The 17441-nt window shown below is 29.6% G+C and overlaps 6 protein-coding genes and 3 non-coding genes across 9 annotated transcripts; 2 read left to right on the top strand and 7 right to left on the bottom strand.

Moving 5' to 3' along the window:
* Positions 1-54: 54 nt before the first annotated feature.
* On the bottom strand, positions 55-1588 carry NAEGRDRAFT_35679 (pyrophosphate-dependent phosphofructo-1-kinase). Its single transcript, XM_002680399.1, has 2 exons — positions 1512-1588; positions 55-1320 (listed from the first exon to the last, which is right to left on the bottom strand). The coding sequence occupies exons 1-2, from the start codon at positions 1576-1578 to the stop codon at positions 107-109; spliced, it is 1281 nt and encodes a 426-aa protein (XP_002680445.1). The 5' UTR covers positions 1579-1588; the 3' UTR covers positions 55-106.
* Positions 1589-1946: 358 nt separating this feature from the next.
* Positions 1947-5445, bottom strand: NAEGRDRAFT_64181 (uncharacterized protein; the record flags this gene model as incomplete). Its single annotated transcript, XM_002680398.1, has 4 exons — positions 1947-3227; positions 3288-3436; positions 3475-3912; positions 4032-5445. The coding sequence occupies 4 exons, from the start codon at positions 5443-5445 to the stop codon at positions 1947-1949; spliced, it is 3282 nt and encodes a 1093-aa protein (XP_002680444.1).
* A 453-nt stretch (positions 5446-5898) lies between these two features.
* Positions 5899-5970, top strand: NAEGRDRAFT_t152. The gene has a single exon. It is a non-coding gene; the product is annotated as a tRNA-Glu (tRNA).
* Positions 5971-6060: 90 nt separating this feature from the next.
* On the bottom strand, positions 6061-7032 carry NAEGRDRAFT_64180 (uncharacterized protein; the record flags this gene model as incomplete). The annotated part of the gene is made up of 1 exon (XM_002680397.1): positions 6061-7032. The coding sequence occupies one exon, from the start codon at positions 7030-7032 to the stop codon at positions 6061-6063; it is 972 nt and encodes a 323-aa protein (XP_002680443.1).
* Positions 7033-8013: 981 nt separating this feature from the next.
* NAEGRDRAFT_64179 (uncharacterized protein) lies at positions 8014-8508 on the bottom strand (the record flags this gene model as incomplete). The annotated part of the gene is made up of 1 exon (XM_002680396.1): positions 8014-8508. The coding sequence occupies one exon, from the start codon at positions 8506-8508 to the stop codon at positions 8014-8016; it is 495 nt and encodes a 164-aa protein (XP_002680442.1).
* A 1677-nt stretch (positions 8509-10185) lies between these two features.
* NAEGRDRAFT_t153 lies at positions 10186-10256 on the top strand. Its single transcript has one exon. It is a non-coding gene; the product is annotated as a tRNA-Gly (tRNA).
* A 603-nt stretch (positions 10257-10859) lies between these two features.
* On the bottom strand, positions 10860-10930 carry NAEGRDRAFT_t139. The gene has a single exon. It is a non-coding gene; the product is annotated as a tRNA-Gly (tRNA).
* A 929-nt stretch (positions 10931-11859) lies between these two features.
* On the bottom strand, positions 11860-12693 carry NAEGRDRAFT_64178 (uncharacterized protein; the record flags this gene model as incomplete). The annotated part of the gene is made up of 1 exon (XM_002680395.1): positions 11860-12693. One exon carries the CDS (start codon positions 12691-12693, stop codon positions 11860-11862), a length of 834 nt encoding a protein of 277 aa, XP_002680441.1.
* Positions 12694-13192: 499 nt separating this feature from the next.
* On the bottom strand, positions 13193-17153 carry NAEGRDRAFT_78691 (uncharacterized protein; the record flags this gene model as incomplete). The annotated part of the gene is made up of 3 exons (XM_002680394.1): positions 13193-14461; positions 14507-15217; positions 15263-17153. 3 exons carry the CDS (start codon positions 17151-17153, stop codon positions 13218-13220), a joined length of 3846 nt encoding a protein of 1281 aa, XP_002680440.1. The 3' UTR covers positions 13193-13217.
* Positions 17154-17441: the final 288 nt, after the last annotated feature.

The following is a 17441-nucleotide window of genomic DNA, read 5'->3' as shown; positions in this document are numbered from 1 at the left end:
TTTAATTGGATTCATTGTTCTTAATCGATTGACCAATTTATGAATTAAAAGAGAGTTTCAAATGTTATTGATTGTTATTATTATTATTATTTACAAGTTATTCAAATTATTGAACCAAATATCCATAAGTTTCAACAAATTCAGTTACAGACATCTTGGCAGCTTGAGCCAAACGAGCAAGGAATTCTTGATCATTCAAATCCTTAGAAGTCAAACGAATCATATATCTCTTAGCAACTTGGAAACCTTCACTCTTAATATCAACTTGACGAGTACGAGTCTTACCAGTCTTTGGATTCTTCAAATCTTCGAAATTCATTGGAACCATCTTATCACCTTGAACACTAATCAAAGCACCATTACCACCAGATAATAAATAACGAGCAGCGCCATTACCCAAATCACGAGTATATTCACGATCAAAAGCATTTGGAGAAACACATCTCAATTCATAACCCAAATTCTTTTCAGTGAAAGCAAATTTCAATCCACGTTTAGAGACACGATCTCTCATTTCATCACGAACAAGACGTCCGAAATCCAATTCAGCCAACATAATGTGATCGTGAGCATCATATTTCAATTGATTTCCGAATGCTTGTTTCAATTCTTCAGTTGACATGTATTCCAATAAACCTTCAGCCAAGATAATGACACCATGATCTTTACCCAAAGCTAATCTCTTAATAATACTTGATTCAATAAGATCACAAATTCTCTTAAAAGTAACTTGAATTTCACCAGCTTCATTGGTGAATTCTTCTGGAATTAAAGTTAAATGAGCACCAGCAGATTTACCAATACCCAAAGCCAAATGACCAGCTTGTCTACCCATAGCAACAACAATGAAATAACGTGAAGCAGTTTGAGCATCTGACATTAAACTACGAACAACAGAAGCACCAAATTCACGAGCAGTTTCATAACCAAATGTTGGAATACCATATGGCAATGGTAAATCGTTATCAATAGTCTTTGGAACGTGACAAACGTGAATTTCATTATTAGCAGCCTTAGCAATACTCATACTACTGAATGCAGTATCATCACCACCAATTGTAACTAAAAGAGAAACATTGAATTTTTGTAATTGTTTGACACACTTGGTCAAATCTTCAGCCTTCTTAGTTGGATTAGCACGTGAAGTCTTCAAAATACTTCCACCTTCAAAGTGAATACGAGAAACTGCATCAATGGTCAATTCAACAATTTTAGAATCATCTTGAGCAATCAAATAATTAAAACCTTCCAAGAATCCCAAAACACGATATCCATTATTAATTGCTTCAATAGTAACAGAACTGATAACTCCGTTAATACCTAAATTAAAAGATATGTAAATGATTATTCAATTGTTAATAGGAAATATTAATCATCATAGGAATCACGGAAATACATCATAATAGAAATGATCAAAATTTTGTATGTAAGGTTAAATTTACATCAGCATCATCATGACATTAAAATCATCACAACTATTATTATTTATGAATACAACACAGAATACATACCTGGGGCTGGACCACCACCAACTAAAATACCCAATGTAGGAACATCCTTTGGAACGACGACAGACATTTTATGATACAGAATATAATGTGATTTTTTTCTATTTGGTTTTCAAAGAGACGGCTTAACAGTTTTTTTCTCAAGAACAAAAACAGATTATCATCCTTTTTAGATGGCTGTGGTCTATTATTGGAAATTTTGATAAAATAAACCAATAAGAAAAAAAAATCAATAGATACCCTGAAGTGACCATACATTGTGGAGAAGATACTTATTGAATGATCATCAGATTGATAATCTTGTTGATTGGTTAGGCATATATATTGGATGAACATAGATTACACTTCTTGATTGAGATTAACTTTACAAAATTTCTAAATTATTAGTATTTACTTTTGTGGAAAATCAAACATTTTTGGATTAGAACAATAAATTTATTAAAACATTGTGTTGAGTACAACAACCATCATCACCATTATCCATCCAATCAATATTAAACCACTACCAATACCTCCTCCAACATTAATTGATGAACCAAGTGAAACAATTTTTGAATTATTTGGTTGTGGTGATTTTGATGGTTGTGGTGAATTTACAGATGTTGAAGGTTTTGTTGTTGATGATGGTTGTGGATTTAAATTATTATTATTACAATTAGATTCATAGGCACCAATGTCAGGTGCTTTATCATTATAAAATTCACCAACATTAATTCCTCTATCAATTAATGAAATATTTTGATTATTACAATTTAAATGGAAATCATACAATGTCATATTCTTAAAATAGAAAGTAGTATTGGTCAATGATGTTTCAAATATAGTATTAGGTCCAGTCAATGTTTTCCAAATATTTGCATGATAAGGTGTTCCTTGTTCAATATAATTAAAATCTGAATCCCAATATGGTAATAAACTATAAGATGAATTTGGTAATTGTAAATTTGAATTAATAAATGCATTATTCTTAATTGAAACAATTCTTGGATAAAATGTCATTAAAGATTTTGATAAAATTCCATCAAAAACTAATTCATCTAAAATAGCACGTGTTAAACCTCTAACTTCTTCAATGATTGAAATGTCACTTGTCATTAAATTGAATTGACCTGTTGAATTATCTAATAATCCACGTTTAGTAATTGCAGTCCAATATGGATATGCAACATTTGATTTTCCTAATAAAGGTAATACTAAATCTTTATGTTCTTTCATAAATAAAGTATTATTAATAATATTATTTAAATGATTAATTAAATCATTTTTATCTGAATTAGTTAATAAATTAAAAGATGAATATGATTTAATTCTATTTGATATTTGTAAATTTAAATCTTTCCAAACAAGTATATTAGGTAAATCATTTCCATTAATGGTAGTAGTACTACTATTTAAACTATTAAACATTTGATTCCAATCTAAAACACTTTGTAAACCAACAAGTGAACTATAAGTAACATAATTTTCAAATTTAAATGAATATCTCATCCATGATTGATAAAATATATTATTAATTAATACTAAATTCAATGCATGATTTAAACCAAGTGGTCCATTAATGAAAATATTTCTTTTAAATGTGACGAGACCATTTTGTTCCATCCACATATTTTGATCACCACCTGATTGAATGAGAATATTAGAATCTAATGTTACATTATGTGAACTAGCTAATTGAATATTATCTGGATGGAGACGTTGACTAAAATGTGGTCCAACCTTATTAGATTTTAATAGAATATTCCAACAATAGAATAGATTGGAACCACCATTACCTACCCAAATACCATTATTGACATTTTCATGAACGTAGGAATTTTCAATAGTTGAATCTTTCATTCCACCTCCAAAATTAATTCCATTATTGAAATTTTGTGAATGTTCACCTCCATCAATGAGTATGTTTTGAGAGGATGTGAAACTGACACCTGATCCACCATTATATTTAGTTGAACAATATTATTACATTGAGAAGAACATTGAATTCCATCACTTGTGAATTTTCTAATCATTAATCCTTGAACTCTAATACCTTCCATTCCATTTGTAAATTTAATACCATTCGAGAGAGATGATACTTCTAATAATAGAGAATTAGATTGAATATAATATGGATCACTACTCAATGAAACTGATATTTGATTATTAGAGGAAACATATTGATTAGCTTGTGAAAAACAACCAACATGATTACCAATAGCATAGAAATCACTTGTTGAAATAATTAATTGTCCCCATATAGAATCTCTATATTCCATTCCAATAGTATTGGTTGATGCATTGTAAGATAAAATTCTACGTGTGAAAACAATATTAGCTCCATAATAATAATGATATAAATCAGCACCATTCCAATAATTATCTGAAACTCTATTACCAAATGAATCATATTTAAACATTTCATCTAATTTTAAATAAATTAATAAATTATCAGATGAAATTTTGAATTATTTAATGGATGAATATAATTATCTGTAAAATATTCATCTTGTAAATCAGCTGGAAGTGGTTTCATTGCTAAACTCATTTTCACACCATTTAAATAAACTACATCTGGTGTAAATTTAATATAGGTTTGATAAATGTTACTATTACTAATTTTAGTTAATTTAGAATTATCTAATACAAGTGAACCATCAATAATTGATGTATGAGTATATGGTGTTGTTGTAAATGTGGTAGTTGTAGTAGTTGGTTGATTAACTGCTTTAATTGTAATTGGATGATAAATTGATGCTTCTCTATTAATTTGGAAACTTTCTCTATAAATAGAATCATAAACTAGTAAAGTATCATCAGGTAATAATTGATATTGAGCTGTATTTAATGTTTTTAAAGCAGTTGATTTTGTTAACCCATCATTTAAATCATTTCCATTAGTTGCATCAACATGATAAGTTTGTGCTTGTCTGGTGTGAATTAATTTTCCATTAAAAACTTGAAATTGTAAAACTTTAAAAGTGGACACAGTTGGTGAAGATGCACTTTTATCAAAAAATCCAAATTTAATATTTTTAAATAATTCCATATTAGTAAAATTATCAATTACATTTAAATAATAATCACTTGATAATGTTCCAATTTTAGCCAAATTGATTAAAATTCCATTTTTAGTAAATTGTAAAAATAATTTATAACTTGAATAATAATTTGAAGTATGAACTTGTAATAATTTAGTACTTTGTAATACAATTGTTAATTCACCATTTAAATAACGTTTAATAGTTAAAGGTGAATTTGATAAATTAATTTCATAATAATTCAATTTATCTATATATAGTAATATACCTCTTGTAGAAGTCCATGAAGTTAATAAATTAAAAGTAAAAGTTAAACCATTATTATTATTATTAAAAATATCAAAATATTTAACACTTGTTAAAATTGTATTATTTTGGAATAAATTTAATTGATTTGATTGTAATTTCATTGTTCCATCAATTAAATTCCAATTTGATAAATTAAATGTGAAATTATCTGAAAATAATAATTGTAATTGATTACCATTATTGGAAGGTGATGAAATTACTTGAATTGTAATGGTGTGTGAAATTATTGTAAACTTGTTATCACTATTATAATATGATACATTTCTTAATATATTAAATTGACCAATTTGTGATGGATTTGGATAAAATGTAAATAAACCATTTGATGTGAATGACATGCCACTTTTCAATGTTGAACCATCTGACATGGAATATAAATATTGTAATGAACTGGATGAATATGATGAATTAAAATAATAAACTTGTGGGGTTAATGAAAGTGATCCATATTCAGGTGTTACTACTTTTGGAATTGGAACAATATAAATATCATCTTGAATTGTTTGACCATTGACTGATGTTATTACATCACTACTACTGACACATATTAATAACAATATAAAGAGTTGAATGATAAGACTTGTTGTGAACCAAGTATTATCTTTCATTTTTTTTAAAGATGATAGTTTTTCATTGATTGCTGAAAACTGACTAAATGAGTGTGTGTTTGTAACCAACCAACAACTTGAACATGTCAAAAAGATGGTTATTGACATGGTTATTTTGATGACGGATCTAATAAAAAGGACCGAATCATCACGGACATAACAATGTTCACAACCTTGCCCTATGCCTAACTCGTATATCATTTTACAACTAGGGACAAGTCTAGATGTTAATAAAATCAATTTATTTAATCCTTCATTAAAATAACATAAAGAGCGTGTATGAAGGCTCCGATGTACAACGTAAATACTAAGAGAACAAGATTTAAAATCAAGTGGAAACTACAACCAGTCTTGATGGCAACTGGGAGTGGTTGTTCACTGCAAGTGCCAACAGATTATGGTCAATTTGTGTGTTTTATCTATGAAATGGGAATGTTTTCATCATGAATGAGATCCCGTGTAGTCCAATGGCTAGGATACCTGGCTTTCACCCAGGAGGTCCGGGTTCAATTCCCGGCATGGGAGGATATTTTGCATTGAATTTTGTTAAAGTTCAATACTTTATTAATTCTCTTGTTATTTTACAGGTAATTAGAGAAAAATTTGTCAACTATTTTACAAGGATGGTTTGACGATTGGTTTTGTTGGCTTCTTACATGTCTTTCTCTTGATACAAATCTTCTTCTTAATTGACTTGCAACACTTCTTCTTTCCACCAACTAATTTGAATTTCTTACAAATCTTCTTTCCCTTTGAACGTTTCACACACTTCTTATAATACTTCTTCTTGATACATCTTGGTGGAATGACAATTGACTTGGCACAATACTTCTTCTTGTTATATTTGACACATTTGGAGAGAGTCTTCTTGTGTTTACAGAACTTGATGGTCTTATGCTTGGCACAGAAGAATTTCTTCTTAATGAGACAACACTTCTTGAAAGATTTTCTTTCCTTACAGTATTTAACCTTCTTATACTTGGCACATTTCTTTGCCCAGGAGACAATCTTGCACTTTTTAACATATCTACATTTGGCAACCTTCTTATTGTAAGAATCAACAGTGTACTTGTCACAGATCTTCTTCTTTTCACACTTCTTGATTGGAACCTTCTTGAATTTCTTACAGACCTTCTTGAAACCCTTCTTGAAACACTTGTTGATAATCTTGTACTTGGCACAGAACTTCTTGAAACCCTTCTTGATGCAAATCTTCTTAGTTCCATAAGAATCGCAAACTTTCCAGTACTTCTTCTTGGCACATCCAACAATCTTGTATGCATGCAAGACACACTTCTTTGTTGGCTTACTGTACTTGTCACATTTGGAATATTTCTTATGTTTGAGACATTTGCCAGCACCGACAATTGCATATTGATCACAGACCTTCTTTTGACCAACGAGTTTATGTTTCAAACACTTCTTAATCCACTTATGCTTTAAGCATTTTCTCTTACAAACCTTTGGCTTGTGATACTTGTCAACTACGACAACTGGAGGTTTAGTTTGATAGCTATCACTTGCTTGAACTGAGAGGATTGCAAGCAAGAGTAGAATTGCAATTGAAAAGATTAGATTTGCTTTCATTTTTTGTTTTTGTTGGATTGGATAGTTCAACCAGATGGTGCTAATTTAAACCATTTCGAATTGTTTTTCATTTGGGACAAGCTGAAAATAGTTGGATGTAAGGTTCCAAATTTGGATAGAAAACTGATTCAATTTACTATTCAAATATCAACTCAGCTTTCCAAAGTATTCTCATTATCAATCATTTCATTCATATCTTTCTGAACCATTTCATTTAATTCATGTATTCGAATTTCATGAGAGAATACTGTTAAATGTTTTGTGACCAATTGGCAGTCTGGTTTTTGCAGTCTAGACTAAACTCGTTTGTAAAAAAATAGTGATTAAGAACAAGAAAGGGAGGACAGAGATTTGGATGATTTCTTTTAATGATTGATAAACTTGTGGATCCTTCTATCGTTGTTACATTTTAAAATGTTGTTTGTTGATACAACTTCTGCTTTTCACTATCCACAGCTTTACTAATTGCATCCATCTCCCCTTTAGTCAGATAAAAAAATGGGTGTTTTGGACCACCAGTTGTTTACTTATTGCCCTTCTTATGTTTGGTGTTTAAACTATTATTTATCTCCACGTTACTGATGGTGTTGTAAGAATGTTCATCAATATATTCGTACGTTCGTTTTTTTTTGTGTTTCTGCAGACTATTTTCCACTACGATTTTTTACAATTTGCAACTGATGGTAGATCAACAAAGTATGTAATAATAATGTTGGCTTAATGTCAATAAACTTTACTCTTTTAGTTTCACAACATCACATCTTGTAAACAACAGCTCGCTCTCATTTAGAATCCTCAATTATATTTTTCAATAATTCTTATTCCAAAACTTCATAATGTCTTCTCTTAAATTGATAATATCTATAGGCAGATACACAAGCAACCAAAGAAATGCAAAGTATAATTGAACCTCCAATAATAATTACAAATAATGCCCAACTTTCACATTTCAATTTTTCATTAATTCTCATTAAAAAAAACTTACTCTGGAATAGGTCCTTGTTTATCCAAATATCCTTTAAAATAATAATGATTCGTAGTTTCAAATCCTTGTTTACACATTCCTTTACCTGCAATAGTTAAATAACAATTAGTATCAGGTGGAATTTTATCAAAAGCAATTGGAATATCAGGTGAATTTGTCATTGCATCATAATCAGTTTCATTTGCTAATTTTCCTATTTTAAAATAAATTGCTAGAGCAGGTTTATCACTCTTATCTTCATCATCATTTGTAAAACGGAATGATAAATAAAATCGTTGTACTTTAAAATCCTTCGGAACATTGAAATAATAATAATCAAATTCGTTACAATCCACTGAATCATCTGCATATATATTTTTAATATTTAATTCTTTAACATCAACGGGAAAATCACAATAAACAAACAAGCAATAAAAACTTGCAAATCCTATTATTAAAAGAAGCCTTGATAAATTTAATGATGACAATGCTGATGATGAATTGTTGAGCATTTTTTTTTAGAAAAATCTTAATTCATCTTTTTATTTCACTCTATTTAAAGAAAGTTAAGGAATTTGTTAAGAGTACTATTACAATACAGTATTCTAGATTTTTACAATATGATTTTATTAATAGATTTGGAAACACATAGTCCAAATTGGAACAGAAATTCAATTGTAAACGTTTCATTAAAATATTTTTCAGGACGTTTTGGGACGACAAAAAAATTCAAACAAAATGTAAACATGTTATGTTATCATTTTTGATAGAATCTATTCAAAATGCAATTCTCTCTACTAACCGATTCTAACCCTCTCCAGTATCATCATAATACCATTCATCTACTACTATAAGTTGAATGCCAGTAATTAACTATTACCTCTACTACATTGAAGAGTTTAAAGTAATTTGGTTTTTTACTTTATTAGAAATACATGTTGAGAGAGTGTGTAATATTAAAAGTTGTACAACAAGATGTTTGGGATCTACTACATTGAAGAGTTTAAAGTAATTTGGTTTACTTTATTAGAAGTACATGTTGAGAGAGTAATATTACAAAGGGAGTTTTATCTTCCATCATCTCGAGAAGAAATTTAACATTTGATGAATATTATTAGTATTCAAAAAAGCAGAAACATATGCGTACGATATTCTCACGCATCCTATAATATACACATTTACATTTGTCTGTATGCTTCAAGGCTTTCAGATGTGATTGGCAAGGCTGGACTCCATTGGTCATCATAATTAATCATCACATTGGAAAAAAATTATTTAATTCATGCGGAACTAAATTACCAATGTTTCTGGTGGCACTCTCATTAGAAAGAAGCAAATCAACATTTACCATATTATTATTATTCACATTCGCTGCGTTTGTTATTACATTAGTTGTATTAATGATGACAGTAGTAGTAGGTGGAATGAAGTGAATAGGTGGGATTGATGAGGAAAATAATTGAGAATCAGAAGAGTTGTTGGTTGTGTGCTTATTAGTCATACTTTTTTGCAAAGAAGTTTGTTGTGCAATAGTTTTGCTGTGCAGCAATCCTATTCGAAACTGTATGAGAGTAATCTTTCAAGCTCTTCGAAATAGCTCTATTTTTGTCAATGGCGATGGAACATTATTTGGAGATTTCTTTCGTTTTGGGAGGTTGTGAATCAACTAAAACTTACATGATATGGTTCAATGGTTGGAATTGGAATGACAAGATTAATTTTGTACAATGACATTTGAAGCTTACATCACGAACATGGTCATAAGAATGGATTTAATATCAGATATTGTTATGCCAGGTGATAACAACACATTGCAACAATATTGACATGTTAATTTACCTATTGGAATCTTTACTGTTAGAACAAAGAATGAATGCAAAACAGTAAAATTTTTTCACCCATGAAGTTTCAATTTCATTTGTACGCTTTGAAAGAACAACAAAAAAGGTAATTTTCAGCTCTGCTTGTATCTTTCTTTACATGTTAGATCTGTGACAACAAAGGAATCTGACATGTTATACGGAAGCAAGTATATTTTATTGAAACATTAATTATAATTATTAGTTCCATACGCATTTCTATGTTCAAGTATTGGATATCGAATTAATTACCAAAAAATATAATTGTTTCCATGAAAATTATCATGGCTACCACTTGGTGGTTCATATTTTTTGATCATCTTACAAGAAGCATTAGTAGTGTAACGGTATCATACCAGCCTTCCAAGCTGGTGACCCGGGTTCGACTCCCGGCTAATGCAATTCAATTTTAGTTTAGCTGATATCAACATGTCTTTAAGAATGGCACCGTTTCTTGAAGATTGATTAGTGCTTTTTACAAGTTGTTGGAAACCATTTCTGAGGGTATTGGTTAGTAGATTCCTCGCCTTAATAATCCAAGAGATAGATAGAGCTCAGCTGGTGTAAATCCTCTCATGCACTCCAAAAACCATCAACAGACAATCAATCCATTTCGTTAAACAATTTATTAAATATTTAGAATTTAGAATTGATTGAATATTGTTCATACTCATCCTCGTCAATAGATGAAACCATTTGTTTACATGTTTTTTCTCACAAATTCCTTCATAATTTTCTTATTCTTCTTATTCTTCTTTTGTGAAGATTAAGTAGCTGAGATTTCTTGTTGGTTAGAGAACAAGAAATCTCAACAAGTCAATTCTGTTAATTATTTAATGAACTTTGGAATCTACAAGTGGTTCTGAGCAGTTACAATTTTCAAAGGATCAAATAATAGCAATTTATTCAATTTGCACTTTATTAATTTCATTTTGAACTGCTGTTTAAGGTTTTAATTAATGAAAAAAGAGAAAAACTTATTTCTATCAACTGTAAAATTGAATTGCATTAGCCGGGAGTCGAACCCGGGTCACCAGCTTGGAAGGCTGGTATGATACCGTTACACTACTAATGCTTCTTGAAAGATGATCAAAAAATATGAAGCACTAAGGTCCTAGCTTACTAATTATTTATTTTCTGTTAAAGAGTTGTCAACCATTCCTTAATAAAATTGATAATTATCATCTGTATCGATCACATTCGACTTGAAATAGCTACAAGGTCTGTCAAGAATTTTGATCTTCTTGAACGGAAACTTCCACTGGATTTTCAAAGTATAATCAAACTCATTAAATCAATATTAACTTAATTGACCTCTCAAATTACAACAATAATAAATAGTCCATACACTTCCTCCACAACAACCAACAAATGCAATCAGACAAGCAATGCATGCAATAAAAAATAAAACATTTCCTTCCCATTTTAGAGAATTGTAAATTTGAAATAATTGTAAACTTGTGAAATTTTCACTCTTATCAAATGTAATAAATAATGAAGTTGCAGGCGTTGAATTACTATCAATATATAATTGAATTAATTGTCCATTTTGAGGTATTTTATAGGTGTAAAATGTAGTACTTCTCAATATGGTATAATTAGATTCTAATAAATTATTAGAAATTCGAAAAGGAAATAAATTATTCATTCTAACAAGTGGAAAGCAATATTCCAATAAATTCACATCCATTCCACAATTAAATGTTCCATTTTCAACTAGTGCATCAATTAACAAATTTTCATCATTTAGAATTTTCATTGCTTGAGAATCAACTTTCGAATAAAAAATCCACATCGGAATTGAACTCAATCCAATAACAATAATTACAATAATAAACAATAACAAAAGTAAATCACATTTCCATCGATGTTTTGACATTTTTTTTTAAAGAAAAAATAATTGAAAAATTGGATTTTTTATTATTGAGATTTTCTACCTCATTAATAACATAGATTCATTCTCTATGAAAAATCTATGAAAAAGTATAAATTGCGAATTTTCACTTAGTACTGATACTTGTTCCATGAAAATGAAGATCGTTTAGAATATTTTTCATCCTCAATTTCTCGTCTTAATTTCCTATCAAGTTGTAGTGATAATGATGACGATGGTTGATATTGTCTTGCTGCCAATTTCATAATTTCATCATCTCTATACACAAAGATATGTTTGTAAACTACCATAATAGAGAAATAACAATTTTCAATGGCTTTTAACACAATTTCTCTGTCATTAATCAAATCTCTGCTCAAATAATAAATAGAATATCCAAATCTTTGAACAAGTGACAATGCAAGTTCTCTATCGCTTTTCAGTGCCTTTGGAACTTGTTTAAAAATGAATCGATATTGACCATTGACTGTGTAAAAATTGTTTCCATTATATCTGTCACATCCATCAATGAAGGCACTCAATAAAATTTCCTTATTGGAGTGAAATTTTCTTGGTATTGAGGCAAAAATAAATCCATTTCGTTTCACAGCTGTTGAAATAATTTCAGTATCATTTTGAAATTCAGGAGAAAGAAAATTATAAACTCTTCCATTTGTGTTAACAGCTTTGAGAATAAATGACTTGTTTAGTTTCAATCTATCTGAAATGTAGTATAATGTTTTAGGATAGGTTTCCATTGCCTTTAGCATGAATTCTTCATTGTCCCTTAGTGATTCATCTGCAAATTTAATCATCCAATGGCATTGTAAAAAACATTTCATTATTACATTTGGATTAATTCTGAAATTTGTGTGAAAATCCAATTTTAGTTGTTCAATAAATTTTTCAGTTCCAATTTTTGAAAGTGAAATAAGTGCAAGAATAATTTCATCATCTCTTGCCATTTCTTCACTTAAATATTGTAAACGGTGTGGAGCATAGCTTGTCCCTTTTATAAGTTTCATTACAATATACTTATTCGAAACAAATTGAATAGAACGAGCAGTTTTCATAAAGGCACTTGTCACCACCTGAATATCATTCTTCAATTCATTAGTTGCATATTGTAATACCATTCCAGAACTTCTATTAATGACCTGTAATAAAATTGATCGATAATTGGGTACCTTGGGAGATAGATATTTAAATTCTCTTTCCAATTTCCAAAATTGTTTGACAATTTCTTTTTGTTCAAAGAGATTTGTTACTTGATTTTCCAATGTTTCATATTTTGTTTGTTTCATCTTGATTTTTAACATTTCATAGTTGGTGGTGGATGGTGATGATAATAATTGATTATTGTCAATTGAATGAAAACATTCCGATGATGATTGATCAAAAACAATGGAAAGATCATTGAAATGAGTGTTCATTCTTTTTCAGTTTCTTTTTTTTTGATTTTAAATTAAAGGTCAAAATGATTGATGGTTTATTGCATGTTAAAAGTTTCAGGCAATGTATTCTTTTCATGAATGTAGATTGTCCATTTCTCATCATCATTGAGGATGTGAACTTGTTTTTTCAAATTTCCTAATGAAAACTTTGGGAATTCAATTAATCCTGTCATGATAGGAACAAAATTATAAACCAATTCTCTACTTTGATAAGGTAAAATAGAAAATCTCAAATTGGTAGTACCAGAGTAGAAGAATGGTTGATAGGTTGGATTTTCTGATACGAATAATTGAACTTGTTGTACTTGTGGTGTATTGTTCTCAACAATTAAACTACATTTGATAGAAGTACCAACAAAAGCTTCGAAAGGTGAGCAAAAGCTTACTGTAACACCTGGATCAATAATATTGAGAGGAGGAAGTTGAGTTGAATATTCAATTCTCGCTAAATTAAATTTCTCTACAAGTATTGGATCAATCTCATCAATATTAATTGGTTCAGCTCTTTTAAGTGCAATACGAATATTTCCAACAGGAACATTCTTTCCAATCTCTCTTGGAACAATTACAAAACAAGAACTATGTTCATCCTTATCTTCAAGATAGGTCTTGTAAGAGTTTGCATAGAGAGTAGAGGTATAATCAGTTGAAGTCATACACATAAACTTATCAGAGGAATCAATTGATACTTCTTCCAAATTTACAGAATAAGGAGTAGTACATTTGAGAGAAGTTTGAAGAGCAATGGCTTGCAGAACTGAAAAACCTTCCAAATAAGAAAATCCTGATTGTGTCTTGTCCTTGGCAAATGGATCTGAGACTGAAATATTTTGACTAACATTACTAATAATTTTTTGGTAGAATGATACTCTTTGAGATGGTAAGAGTCTGAACATCATTTCATTCTCATTGAGTACAATATCCCTTTGTTCATCTCTTACAATTTTGCTCTCAGCTTGTCTGGTAGCCATAAAGTGGAAATGTGAATCAAATGGATATTGACAAGAAACATCAAACGATGTACTTCTTTCTAATTGTGGATAAAGTTTAGTTCCGTAAGAGACTCTACACTGTAGTTTGTTGATTCCTGGCTTTTCACATTTCAAGAAAATGATAACGCTGTAACTTCCATTAGCAACAATTTCTGGCACTTTGATACCCTCGCTTGTTAGTGGAACCAATTCATCTTGATAGATGTGAGTAATCTCTACAGATGGAATGTTATCAATGACCAACCTTCCTTCAGTTACGTGATCATCGTTGGAATGTAATGTTATTTCTTTACAAGGATTAATAAAAATAATTCAAATTCTTGAAAACTTACTGATACTATAATATTCATTTACAAGAGCTGGAGGTAAGTGAGCAAACGAAAGAGAAAGATTAGGTTCTGGTTCTGTAATAATCACAACAGGTCTCTCAACAAACAATCCCTCAGAGTAGAAAAGTCTATAATCGTAACTCTTCAAAAGTGTTAGGAAATATTCATTATCTAAGAATTTCCACTGGAATCTAATTTCTTGGTTTGGAACTGGTCCTTTAAGAGAAAGTGAAACTCCTAAACATTGAAGATCTTGTCTTTGCTTAATTATGAGTGGGAAATTAAAAGTACATGGTTGACAGTTTGCCTTCAAAACCAAATCCAAAGGTTCACCAGATTGACTAGCTGATTCATTAACTTGTTGAACACCATTACTCTCTTTCACTTTAGCATCAGGTAATGTTGGAATTGGAATTGGTTGCCCATCTTGAATATGAATATTATACTCCTTGTCACTGAACAAAATTGTCAAGGATGAAATTCTCAAATCAGAAGGAATATAAGAAGTGATTTGAACTGAAAATTGAATTGGTTGGTAGACAGATGCAAAAGGAACACTGAATTGTGTTTTAAGTTGGAATAAAACATTTTTAGAGTCCATATCTATAACAACAGGAGAGGACAATGGAGGTAAAATAACTTGATCAGGTGTGTTAATAAATAATAATAAATCATTCAAATGTTGATGTTTTTCTTGAAGTGGATTTGTCATTACTGTGAAATTTTAGTGTTAAAAAGTATTATATCATTTAAACTTACAAGTTGAAATTAATTCAAGAGCGTGTAAAACAAATTGTTTTGAAAGTTTCAATTGTTTTGAACATTCCAGTGATCTCTGTAACACTACTGTCAACAGTTCATACCATTGTTCTTTTCTGTAGTGTTTGGCAATCTTGTCAAAGAAAACTTTACTCTTCTCATAGTTTCCAGACTCGTAATGTTCACTAGCAATACTGCTTGCAATATAGTACATCATTCTTTTAAGTTGAGAATCTTTTTTAACATTGAAGTGATTGTAAGCATTGGTTAACATTTGAATTATAGTTTCTGAATGTTTAGCAAGAATTAGCTCACGAGCAATATCTCTGATATTTCTAATATTAATACCGTTAGTATTTCCCTTCAATTTTTCTGAAAGTTCTGGCATTTCAATCACTTTACCATAATATCCAGTCAAGTAGTGATAATCTTCAATTTTGATTTTTGTTAACAATTCTTCATTGCCTGCAAATATGGAATCTACCAATTCCTTGTGAAGGTCACATACATTGGAAGCATATGTTTTTCTATATTTGGCATGTGTAGCTGCTGCTTGATAATAAAATCCTGGATTTTGATATCTTTGATCAGGTGAAAGTAAATTTGGTGGAATTCTTTCAAGAATTTCTCCCATCATTCTGTATTGCAAATAAACTCTTGCATGGAATTTAAATTGATCGATAGAGCTAGATGAATAATCCTCCTCATGAATTAATTTGTACCATGAAATGTGTTTCAAAAATTGTTTTACAGCCATATCAATTTTCTTATCTGATAATTTGATAAAACAAAGTTTAAAATTAAGCATATCTCCCAAAGTTTTGATTTCCTCTACAAGAAAATCTGTAGTTGACACATTTTGCAGTGCTGTATATGCCTGTGTAAGATATTTAATCATCTTTTGAATAGACGATTGAGTAGTTAAACCACTATTCATCAAAATGTCATAGTAAAATGCCACTTTCATTCTATGTCTTACAAAATAATATGGTTGAGTAGTTTTGTTAATATCACTCTTAAACTTTTTAACCATATTCATTTGTTCCTTATAGTAATTTACAATAGATTCCTTTATAGGTTTTGTAAGCTTTGTTTTAAAAGATTGATCATCACTAATTTCAGATTCTTTCATTAAAATAATATTCTTACTATCCAAATTAGCTGCTTTTCTGACATTATAAATAAAATCATCAGTTGACATGTAAGTGTTTGGATCAACTTGAACTTCACTCACAGGAGTTGATTTCTTTGTTACAATTATTGCAACAAATTTTGTGTTTTTTCCTGTTCTTGTTTCCTTTACAGCTAAGATTTTTTTAGCAATTTCACTTTCTTGTGCACGCCAAGTAGAATGTTCATCTGATTTCCAATGAACAATAATTACACAAACACTTGGTATCAATTCTTGATGTTTTTTAAACCAGCCACGTTTAAATATACCTGCAGGTTTAGTTCCTTCAAATCTATTAGTAGGATTATTATTTAACAAATGTGAAGGAAGTGGTGGTAAATCTTTAGATGTAGATGATGAAGATGAAGTGATAGAAGAACTTGATAATGATGGTTGTAAAGGTGGTGGACTTGTTAATACTACTGGTGACGATATTTGGTTATTATTACTACTACTACTATTCATAACGGAATTAGCAGTAACATTACTTGATATTAAAATTGAGTTCATACTCAAGTTTTCAAACAAATTAATATTTGATTTGGAAGTAATTGATTTTGGTTTGATTATTTCATTTTCATTCTCGAGGCTAAGTATTTTAATCTTTCTAGAAATATTATTTTGAATACATGTAATCAATCCATCATGAAGTCTCTTGTTTTTTACAAGAGCAATAACAGGAACGGGTGCTGTTCTCCATTCAATTTGATATTGATCCATTATCTTCTATTTTTAATAATAATAAATAATTTCAATTCTGTTCTGATGATGATGTGATGACAATGTGATGATCAACTCTTTATCGGCAATAAACACTCACAAACTGTTGATGATTTTCTTGTCTTTATCACAATAATTTTTTTTTAAATTAGATTTTATTGTGTGATGACAATTAGATGATTTTATTTCCATCACCTTTACGATAGAGCAATAAATATTAAATATGATTGATCAAAGACCTTCATCTTTTTAAACAATTTTATATGTTCTCAAAATTATCAATAAGAG

The sequence above is a fragment of the Naegleria gruberi genome, assembly GCF_000004985.1.
Source record: "Naegleria gruberi genomic scaffold NAEGRscaffold_9, whole genome shotgun sequence".
Lineage (NCBI taxonomy): Eukaryota > Heterolobosea > Eutetramitea > Acrasida > Naegleriidae > Naegleria > Naegleria gruberi.
The sequence above is the reverse complement of the archived record's forward strand: the minus strand, read 5'-3'. Positions and strand labels throughout refer to the sequence as shown.